At 44.2% G+C, this 11,601-nt stretch overlaps 2 protein-coding genes across 2 annotated transcripts; one reads left to right on the top strand and one right to left on the bottom strand.

Moving 5' to 3' along the window:
• The first annotated feature begins 6,443 nt into the window (after window positions 1-6,443).
• On the top strand, window positions 6,444-8,160 carry LOC6031881 (hsc70-interacting protein 1). Its single transcript, XM_038255875.1, has 2 exons — window positions 6,444-6,613; window positions 6,685-8,160. Exon 2 carries the CDS (start codon window positions 6,700-6,702, stop codon window positions 7,882-7,884), a length of 1,185 nt encoding a protein of 394 aa, XP_038111803.1. The 5' UTR covers window positions 6,444-6,613; window positions 6,685-6,699; the 3' UTR covers window positions 7,885-8,160.
• Window positions 8,161-8,735: 575 nt separating this feature from the next.
• On the bottom strand, window positions 8,736-10,429 carry LOC6031880 (zinc finger protein 391). Its single transcript, XM_038255874.1, has one exon. It carries the CDS (start codon window positions 10,354-10,356, stop codon window positions 8,752-8,754), a length of 1,605 nt encoding a protein of 534 aa, XP_038111802.1. The 5' UTR covers window positions 10,357-10,429; the 3' UTR covers window positions 8,736-8,751.
• Window positions 10,430-11,601: the final 1,172 nt, after the last annotated feature.

Raw genomic sequence — 11,601 nt, 5'->3', positions numbered from 1 at the left:
ATGGAGAAAAATAAAACAAACGTCCTCGTCGCACAAACACTGGACGAGGGGAGCGTGGATGGAAAGAATTGTGACTGAAATTGTAATTGGGTGATTCGTCGGAGTTGTAGAAATATTAATTATTAAACAAGCAAAACAATGTAAACAGAGCTCCACACTGAAAAAAACCAACATAGTAAAATTAAATGCTTTTTCACGTGAGCCACTCCAAAAACCAACACAATAGATTCACATGCTTTTCCTTTGACCCTCACTTGCTTTGCACATCAAATGAATGTGGAAATTATTTAGAATCAGCTGATCGTCGACCAAAATTCCTTCACTCTTTTTTCGCATGCAGTTCACGCGAAGGTCAAATTAATTTCACTTTGATTTGCCCCAATCGACTTGTCCTTCGTTTCTGAAGTGAAAGTCACGTTAGAATCACATGTTTTGATTATTAAAGTTGCGTGTCGAAATATGACGATGAGTCAACAAAATAAGATGGCGAATTTCAGAAGCTCGCTGTTTGAACTCTTCCTTTTAAAATAAGTTTATTGTAATAATATTGAAAATTTATAAAACATTTGTGAAAAAAAACTTATTGTACAATAACGGTAGGTACTACAAACTATTTAGTATAATGATGGAATTATTTAAACAAATTTTTCCAACACTTTTCAGATAATCAAGATCAAGCTCTGAAAAAAGCTTTCTGGGAGCTGGTCAGTTTTCGTCGATGCTGAAGTTCCTACCCGTGATGTTCTCTGACAATCCGTAACTGTCTGTTCCCAGCGGATTCGGCCGGGAGGTGAAGATGAACGTCGCTAAAAATACTTGGCAGTGTGTAAAAAATAAAATGATGCGTGTGGTGAAAGTGAAAAATAAATAATGTAAAAATTTGGCAAAAAAACAAAATAAAATGTTAAATAAAAATTCTTAAATATATTTTTTTTTATTGAACCCGATATAAAATCACTCGAAAATCAATGGAATTTCATATTATATTCACTAGAATATCATTGCAAATTCAAGTGAGTCGTCACGTTAAGTTCACGTGTTTTGCACTTGAATTTAACCTGTCAAGCGAAGATTTTTTTCCAAGTGATTCACACATGACAATCACATGCTAAGTTGTATGGGGTGGATTCATGTGCAAAACATGTGACATTACTATGCGCCTTTCTTTCAGTGCAAATGGGCCAATGTTCATTTCTTTAGTTTTTTTTGAAAATGTCTTAAAAGCTATTATGTTTCATTTGTTATTTTTACTATAGAAGAAAGTTTTACGACAAACGTTTATTTTTTTTGTCAGTAAAAATACTAAACATAATTTAAATTAAAAAATTCTAATACGTTAAAGACAAAAAATTAAATTATTCAAAAAAATAAATAAAATTAAAATATTGAAATATTCAGAAATTTTAAATTATTTTGTTAAATTTAAAAAAATTAAGGATCAAAAAATCATAATTTTATTTTGAAGCAAGAAAATGGTAAGATTAAATAAAAGATTTTTGCCTTCCTCACCTCAATAAGGCAAGGTTATAAAATCACTCGAAAAATGAACTTCTTAAATACAACACCTAGATATACCTTCACGTATACTTATCGACTCATAATCAAACTCTGAACAAATGTCTGTGGGGATGTGTGTAGACATGATTTTTTTTCCACACGATTATCTCAGAACTGGCTTAACCGATTTTGGCCGTATCCGCCTTATTCTGTTCGTTTTGGGGTCCCCCAAGGGCCCTATTAAATTTTATTCTATTTAGTAAAGTACTTTTAAAGTTATGCCAAGAAAAAGTTTTTTTTGTAGCTACAAAAAAGGGTGATTTTTGTGATTTTTGCATAACCTCAAAGGCCGGGTCTTTTTGCTTACGCGCGAGAGTCGCGCAGCATGCGTATCGCCCGGTTGCCACATTGCTTAAGCAGTGTCTGCGTTTCTTCAGGAAAAAGTCTGTACTAATGTTGCTGAATACATCATTTTGTCTATTTGTCTATTTGTTACAGAATTTATAACACCGCCACTGAAAACATTAACTTTTTCTTCACTCTCTTCTGGCAGCACCATCAGCTTGCTTGGTTGCATGAGCGTCGTGACGCCTGCCTGAACCTTTTCTGCAGGAGCAGCAAGTATCATTTTAAATAGAGGACGAATCATTTCGCGCTCTTCGGCAGAATTGGGTCCTAAAATGAAGCTTAGATTGCTGATATTATTGTTCACAGCGATAAAGCTTATTTTTCTGAGTACAATGACCCTTTGTACGACCACAAAGAGTTTAAAATGGATTTTTAAATCAATTTTGAAAAATTAACCTCGCGGTCCTTCTTGACAGAAAAGCTCCTACTTGACAGCTCGTTCCAAGGGGACCATAGTTGATCCATCGAAAAAATGTTGTCTTGTCAATATTTTTTTTTTGCATTAAAATGAAAAAAACTAACCTAAACCACCTATGTGGTTGGAGCCTTCCTCACTTATTACCAACAATGGCTGATATGATGGAATTGTACAAAAATTTCATCTATTTTTAAGATCCGGAATAAAAAAGTACATCAATAACACTTAAGTGGCCATATCTCGAGACAGGGTTGCCAGATCTTTAATGTTTTAGACTCGTTGGAAAGGTCTTTTGATAACCCAACCAACGATGGGTTGGATAGTGGACCTGGACATAGTTTACATACATTAAAGTGAGATCCGGCTTCCAAAAAGTACATCAATATCACTTATGTGAGCATATCTCGAGACAGGGTTGCCAGATCTTCAATGTTTTAGGCTCATTGAAAAAATCTTCTGATAATCTAACCAACGATGGGTCGGATGATGGACCTGGACATAATTTACATACATTTAAGTGAGATCCGGCTTCCAAAAAGTACATCAATATCACTTATGTGGGCATATCTCGAGACAGGGTTGCCAGATCTTCAAAGTTTTAGGCTCGTTGGAAAGATCTTCTGATAACCTAACCAACGATGAGTTGGATGGTGGATCCGAACATAGTTTACATACATTTAAGTGAGATCCGGCTTCCAAAAAGTACATCAATATCACTTAAGTCGGGATATCTCGAGACAGGGTTGCCAGATCTTTAATGTTTTAGACTCGTTGGAAAGGTCTTTTGATAACCCAACCAACGATGGGTTGGATAGTGGACCTGGACATAGTTTACATACATTAAAGTGAGATCCGGCTTCCAAAAAGTACATCAATATCACTTATGTGAGCATATCTCGAGACAGGGTTGCCAGATCTTCAATGTTTTAGGCTCATTGAAAAAATCTTCTGATAATCTAACCAACGATGGGTCGGATGATGGACCTGGACATAATTTACATACATTTAAGTGAGATCCGGCTTCCAAAAAGTACATCAATATCACTTATGTGGGCATATCTCGAGACAGGGTTGCCAGATCTTCAAAGTTTTAGGCTCGTTGGAAAGATCTTCTGATAACCTAACCAACGATGGGTTGGATAGTGGACCTGGACATAGTTTACATACATTAAAGTGAGATCCGGCTTCCAAAAAGTACATCAATATCACTTATGTGAGCATATCTCGAGACAGGGTTGCCAGATCTTCAATGTTTTAGGCTCATTGAAAAAATCTTCTGATAATCTAACCAACGATGGGTCGGATGATGGACCTGGACATAATTTACATACATTTAAGTGAGATCCGGCTTCCAAAAAGTACATCAATATCACTTATGTGGGCATATCTCGAGACAGGGTTGCCAGATCTTCAAAGTTTTAGGCTCGTTGGAAAGATCTTCTGATAACCTAACCAACGATGAGTTGGATGGTGGATCCGAACATAGTTTACATACATTTAAGTGAGATCCGGCTTCCAAAAAGTACATCAATATCACTTAAGTCGGGATATCTCGAGACAGGGTTGCCAGATCTTTAATGTTTTAGACTCGTTGGAAAGGTCTTTTGATAACTCAACCAACGATGGGTTGGATAGTGGACCTGGACATAGTTTACATACATTAAAGTGAGATCCGGCTTCCAAAAAGTACATCAATATCACTTATGTGAGCATATCTCGAGACAGGGTTGCCAGATCTTCAATGTTTTAGGCTCATTGAAAAAATCTTCTGATAATCTAACCAACGATGGGTCGGATGATGGACCTGGACATAATTTACATACATTTAAGTGAGATCCGGCTTCCAAAAAGTACATCAATATCACTTATGTGGGCATATCTCGAGACAGGGTTGCCAGATCTTCAAAGTTTTAGGCTCGTTGGAAAGATCTTCTGATAACCTAACCAACGATGGGTTGGATAGTGGACCTGGACATAGTTTACATACATTAAAGTGAGATCCGGCTTCCAAAAGTACATCAATATCACTTATGTGAGCATATCTCGAGACAGGGTTGCCAGATCTTCAATGTTTTAGGCTCATTGAAAAAATCTTCTGATAATCTAACCAACGATGGGTCGGATGATGGACCTGGACATAATTTACATACATTTAAGTGAGATCCGGCTTCCAAAAAGTACATCAATATCACTTATGTGGGCATATCTCGAGACAGGGTTGCCAGATCTTCAAAGTTTTAGGCTCGTTGGAAAGATCTTCTGATAACCTAACCAACGATGAGTTGGATGGTGGATCGAACATAGTTTACATACATTTAAGTGAGATCCGGCTTCCAAAAAGTACATCAATATCACTTAAGTCGGGATATCTCGAGACAGGGTTGCCAGATCTTTAATGTTTTAGACTCGTTGGAAAGGTCTTTTGATAACCCAACCAACGATGGGTTGGATAGTGGACCTGGACATAGTTTACATACATTAAAGTGAGATCCGGCTTCCAAAAAGTACATCAATATCACTTATGTGAGCATATCTCGAGACAGGGTTGCCAGATCTTCAATGTTTTAGGCTCATTGAAAAAATCTTCTGATAATCTAACCAACGATGGGTCGGATGATGGACCTGGACATAATTTACATACATTTAAGTGAGATCCGGCTTCCAAAAAGTACATCAATATCACTTATGTGGGCATATCTCGAGACAGGGTTGCCAGATCTTCAAAGTATTAGGCTCGTTGGAAAGATCTTCTGATAACCTAACCAACGATGGGTTGGATAGTGGACCTGGACATAGTTTACATACATTAAAGTGAGATCCGGCTTCCAAAAAGTACATCAATATCACTTATGTGAGCATATCTCGAGACAGGGTTGCCAGATCTTCAATGTTTTAGGCTCATTGAAAAAATCTTCTGATAATCTAACCAACGATGGGTCGGATGATGGACCTGGACATAATTTACATACATTTAAGTGAGATCCGGCTTCCAAAAAGTACATCAATATCACTTATGTGGGCATATCTCGAGACAGGGTTGCCAGATCTTCAAAGTTTTAGGCTCGTTGGAAAGATCTTCTGATAACCTAACCAACGATGAGTTGGATGGTGGATCCGAACATAGTTTACATACATTTAAGTGAGATCCGGCTTCCAAAAAGTACATCAATATCACTTAAGTCGGGATATCTCGAGACAGGGTTGCCAGATCTTCAATGTTTTAGGCTCGTTGGAAAGGTCTTCTGATAACCTAATCAACGATGGGTCGGGTGATGGACCCGGACATAGTTTACATACATTTAAGTGAGATCCGGATATATGTGAAAACACATTTTTATACATAACTTTTGAACTACTTATCGAAACTTCAATCTGTATAAAACTCAATCTATGGGACCCTAAACCAAGTCGAATGCAACAGGTTCGGGTTAAATCGGTTCAGCCAGTGCCGAGAAACATGAGCTAGTTTGTTGGTCACATACATACATACACACACACATACACACATACATTTGTTCAGTTTTCGATTCTGAGTCGATATGTATACATGAAGGTGGGTCTACGACGTTTTTATGCAAAGTTCATTTTTAGAGCAGGATTATAGCCTTACCCTCGGCCTTACCTCAGTGAGGAAGGCAAAAGTGATCAGAAATGGTTTTTAATCATGTTTTTTACAGTTGTACATAAAAATTGGCATAGGGCTTTAGTACCCAATTGTTCCCTGGAACACGGACTATGAGTTCATGAGGTTTTTGAAAAATGGAAAAATCGTTAAGGGGCTCAAAACTGGCAAAACCCAAAACGCACTGATTTTACGGGTTAAATCCCATTTAAAATTCAAAGTCAAAGCGCCAGGTCCTGTCGCAACCAATTAAGCTCATATTTGGGATTCGGGCTCAGTACACCTAAGGGATTATGCCCTGAAATGCCTACAAAAATGACCCATTTTGTTACATCCTATTATGCACCCTTTTTAAATATTGATCCAGAGTTTTTTTTATGAAATAAAAAAAAAACATTGTCGGAGTTCCTTCAAGTTTGTCGGATTTGCCTTCAATTACTCACAGCTCGCTCCCATCGAGGGACCCCTCGCCGCACTGTTCCGAAACGTCTTACAAGCAGGCGGCGTGAAAAAAAGTCATTCAAAAAGAACTTGCGAACACGGAACGTTCTAGTCGTGACGGACATTTTTTTCGCAACGCCGGTCAACCCGCAAAAAAAAACTGCGTATTTTCGTGTAAAATTTGCATATTCTTCCTTATTTGCTAGCAGTTGCCCCCGTAGAAACACGTAAGTAGTGCCGGAAATTGTGGAAGTTTGTTGGTTCGATAACGTGTTTTTGTTTTGATTGGTGCCGACAGCAAAAAAAATCAAAGATGGCCTGCCCGATTGATCCGGCGGAACTGGCAAAGTTGAAAATTTTCGTGAACCTTTGCTCCACGCAGCCGGAGCTGCTGAACCTGCCCCAGTTGGACTTCTTCAAGGCGTTCGTGGAGAAGCTCGGCGGAAAGGTTCCGGAGGGCACGCCCAGTTTTGCCGGTGCACACAAGGCCGGTCCGAAGGAGGGGGAAGAGGCGAAGAAGGCGGCGCCGGAACCGGAGGCGGAGAAGAAGGAGGACAGTGAACCGGAGTCGGATGTTGAGTTGGACAACGAGGGTTGCGTCGAGCCGGACAATGAGCCGGAACAGCCGATGGGAGATGCGGAGAAGGAACCGAGCGAGGAGGAACTTGACCAGGCGAATGATTTGCGCTCGAAGGCGGCGGCCGCGTACTCGGAGCAGAATTACGAGGAGTCTGTGAAGCTGTTCACGGAAGCGATTCAGATTAATTCTCGGAGTGCCCTTTACTACGCCAAACGTGGCCAGGCTTATCTGAAGCTGGTGAAACCGAACGCCTGCATCCGGGACTGCAATCGGGCGTTGGAGATAAATCCGGATTCGGCTACCGCGTACAAGTTCCGTGGCCGTGCGAATCGCCTGCTTGGGAAGTGGGAGGAAGCGGCCAAGGATCTGCGCCAGGCGTGCAAGCTGGACTTTGACGAGGAAGCCGACGAATGGCTGAAGGAGGTCACCCCGAACGCGAAAAAGATTGAACAACACAAGCTGAAGCAGGAGCGACGCCGCCAGGAGAAGGAACTGCGTGAACGGCAGGAACGGGTTCGCCGGGCGCAGGAAGCAAACCGAAAGGCCGCCGAAGAATCCGCTCGGGCTGGTGGGGATGGTGACGATGACTTCCTTGGGGGAGTTGGCGGTGGAGCGGAAGACATTCTGAACGCTTTCAAGGATCCAGAGGTGGCAGCCGCGTTGCAGGATATCATGTCTAACCCGGCCAACATCGGCAAGTACCAGAACAACCCGAAGGTGATGAATCTCGTTACGAAGATCGCCGGCCAAGCTGGAGGTGGCGGTGGATTCCCCGGCTTCGGAGGTGGTTTCCCGGGAGCGGGTGCCGGTGGCTTCCCCGGAGGATTCCCGGGTGCCGGAGCGGGTGGATTCCCCGGTTTCGGAGGTGCACCACCGTCCAGCGGTGGACCGAAAAACACCACCGACGATTTGGACTAGGCGGGGACGGCGTCTGCATGGGAAATTGCATTTCAGGTAGGGGTTTACGCGCTTTTTTAAAGTACCACACAACATAAAAGATTATTTCCTGCGTCCGCTAGGCCGTCAAAGGCTGAGAGAGCTGTTGTTAAAAACAATACAGAACAAAAAAAACATAAATAATCTTTTTCCAATATGTAACTACTAAACTATTTCTTAATATTACCGTATCGGTTGAAACGTAGCGTTAGTGAGAGGACAACAACAAAACGAAAAATACACTTTCGGTGTGATCTTGAAATTGACGCGTCCGTTACTTTACGAAAGATATCACCGTCCCATTCCTTGTTATATTGAGTCAGCTTTTCTCGATTGGTACGAAGACAAGTGCCACCGGATTACCGCCGAGAAGACGGCAGCTTACGACCAAAAACTGGATCAAGCGACGAGTGGGAACGTTGAACGATACAGGCAGGTTTGGAATTAGCAGGTCGCGATCTTCAAGCACGAGAAGCTCCAGCAAGAAGACCGAGATTGTGCGGAAATGGAGCAGCTATTCCGAGCTAACGAGTCGCGGAAATTTTACGAGAAGGTGAACCGGAAACCGGACTAATATTTTTGCTGGGAATCGTGCCTACTTCGGATTACGGAAAACCCTCACTTCTGATCGAGTGCAACGCCGCACGAAGCTGACGATTTACAAAACACTGATTAGACCGGTAGTCCTCTATGGCCACGAGACCTGGACGATGCGGCATGAGGACGAACGTGCCCTTGGAGTTTTCGAACGGAAGGTGCTACGAACGATCTACGATGGAGTGCAGCTGTCTGGGGCTTGTTCGGCCATTAAAAGTCTAAAGCATCGATTCTCCCCATCGAAGTTTTAATCTACTGATCAAATATGTACGTCGGCTGCGGATTCATCAGGCTCGGATTAATCACGGACGAGTGCGGATGATGATGCGTGACCGGCATCGTGTAGCACATGTCGTAACTGCTGCCCACATCCAGATGCTGCTGGTGCTGGTTCTGTTGCTGATAACCGCCATACGCACCATGCTGCTGGTACATGTCCCCGGGGTAGAGCGTCCCGGACGTCGTTGGCGGCGCCATTTGACCGAGCTGCATCTGGGCCGGTACGGGCGGCGGCTGAGGTGGCACGTAGTTGGTCATGTACGGTGGAACCGTGTAGACGGAGTGATTGTCAATTAGCGAGGTGGCGACCGAGAGTTCCGAACTTGCGGCCGAGTCCAGCGAGCGATTCTCGTCGACGTCAATGTTCGGCTCGAAAGGTTCCGGTTCCACCTCTGGAATGACGACCGGTTCGTCTGGTTTGGGTCGGTGTTTAGCCTTGACGTGGCGGAGGAGCGCTGGAGATTGCGTGAATTTGGCGTCGCACTCCTGACAAGCGTATGGACGATCTCCGTTGTGAGTTCGCCGATGCGCGATCAGGTTCGAACTGTTGGAAAATATTTTGCCGCAATCCTGGCAGCGGTGTCGCTTCACTCCGATGTGAACCGTTTTGATGTGACTGTTGAGGTAGGACTGCTTGTGGAAGGCTTTGTTGTCGCACAGCCGACAAACGTAACTCTTGACCGGTTTGTGCGTTTCGGCGTGATTTCGCAGCTCTTGGGCCGTCCGAAAGGCTCGCTCGCAGAGATTGCACGGATTGTTGCGCTCTTCAGAGTGGGTCTTCCTGTGAGCATGCAGATTACTGGAAGACCTGAACAACTTGCTACAGATTTCGCACTGATACTTGCGTTCATCGTTGTGAATTCGCATGTGAAGTTGTAGATTCCCCGACTGTGCGAACCTCCGATGACACGTCTGACACTCGAACGGCTTCTCCCCGGAATGCACCCTCTGATGGGCCTGCAGATATCCACTGTAGTTGAACGACTTGCCACAGATCAAACACTGCTCCGGTGGCTTCAGCTGCTTCCCTCGTTTGGCCATTCCGACGTTCTTCCTCACCGCTCGCCTCTGCTTGAAGATGTTCACCTTCGTACCTTCCTCCTTCAGCTTGGCCTTGTGCTTTACCAGCAGTTCATCCAGCTGGGCTCGCTTCTTGATCGGTTGAACCTTTTTCAAGTTCCTCCCAGCCGACACCGTCACAACCGGCACTTCCTCTTCCTCCGGTCCAAAAATCGCATCCATCGCCGCATAAATCTCGTCCTCACCGACCTTCTCCTGCTGCCCAGCGACAAAACTCCTCAACTTTTCATCCGAAGACTCGCACCGGTTCCGGAACTCGAACGCCATCCCGGCCTTGTAGAAGCAGTCGTTGCAGATCGCGCCCGGCAGGCCGTCCTTTTCGTAGATCTCGACGGAGGCGCAGCGCGTTATCATGTCCGAGGGACGGATCGAAAAGTTGACCGCAAACAGGCTGACGAGGGAACCGGGCTGCAGGTGCTGCAGACACAGCCGGCAGATTTTGTCCATCTCGAAGGGTGGCGGAGCTTGGGGCAGCGGTGGAGACGGTGGTTTGTCCATGGCTGGGCTTGACCGGGGATGATTCCGACGGCGAGTTCAGTTTCACGGCATCAAAACATAAACACAACGTACACGTTTAGTAAAAGGGGGGTAATTTTCTGAAATGTTTTAGTCGCTGCGTTTAAGAATGCAGTGGTGTTCAGAATTTAGTCTAAAACGTTCATTTGGAACTAAAACTACATTCTCTGAGTACCTATTTGCAAATATTTTTTAAATCCTCGATACTCGTTCAATTTTTCTGAGTTTGGGTTAATTCAATTCAATTCAATTGGTGTTTATTAGAATTTAACAGTTCTGCTCCAGGATGTTACATTTGCAATTCAGAGATTTGGAGAACCTTTCAACTGAGATCAATTCATAAGCCTTTACAGGGAGGGTACATGTTTCTATGTTTAGATGTTGCTAGCTGCGTGCTCTTTTAGGGAAAATAAATTTTGAGAAAAAACCCTAGATCTATGTTTGGCTTAAAAACTAATATCACAGTTGTTGACGGAGGAGTGCTTCGATGAGCGGATTCGTTGACATCCCACAAGAAGTCCTAAAGGTTCTCGTTGCCTTTTCGATGCTTGCGTCGATGGTGTCGACGCCGGCCAGCTCGTGTAGATCGTCGGTCGGGTACCACGGGTCCAAGTTGTGCACCATCTTGAGCAGCTTGTTCTGCTTCACCTGGAGTCGCTTACGGTGCGATTTGGCGCAGTTGCCCCAGACCGCAGCAGCGTAGGTCAGCATTGGACGGATGATGCACTTGACCACGAGCGACTTGTTCTTAATACTCAGCTTCGACCGCCGATTAAGCAGGAGTAGAGCGCCTTGGTGGAACGATCCACCTTCTCGATGATGTTGTTCACGTGCTTGTCGTACTTCAGCTTCTTGTCATGCACCACACCCAGGTACCTGACCTCGTCGACCCACGACGCAGGCTGGCCGTTGACGCTGATCGATCTGCGGGAAGGTGCCGAGCAGCACGCCTCCTGGTGAAGAAGATGGACTGGGTTTTCCCAGCGTTCAGCTTGATGCGCCACTTCCGCTGAAACTCCTCGAGGTTGTTCTGTGCCGCTTGTAGGTGGGTGACTACGATCTTCGGGTCCTTGTCCGATGCCAAGTATGCAGTGTCATCCGCAAAGAATGCGTACGACACTCCATCGATCATTGGCACATCGGAGGTGAGGATGTTGTAGAGAGTCGGGCTCAGCACTGATCCTTGGGGCACGCCGAAGGGGATATTATGGACGGAAGAACGCTCGC

This window comes from Culex quinquefasciatus, chromosome 2 (assembly GCF_015732765.1).
Source record: "Culex quinquefasciatus strain JHB chromosome 2, VPISU_Cqui_1.0_pri_paternal, whole genome shotgun sequence".
In the NCBI taxonomy this organism is placed as follows: Eukaryota; Metazoa; Arthropoda; class Insecta; order Diptera; family Culicidae; genus Culex; species Culex quinquefasciatus.
This window is presented reverse-complemented; position numbering and strand designations above follow the sequence as displayed.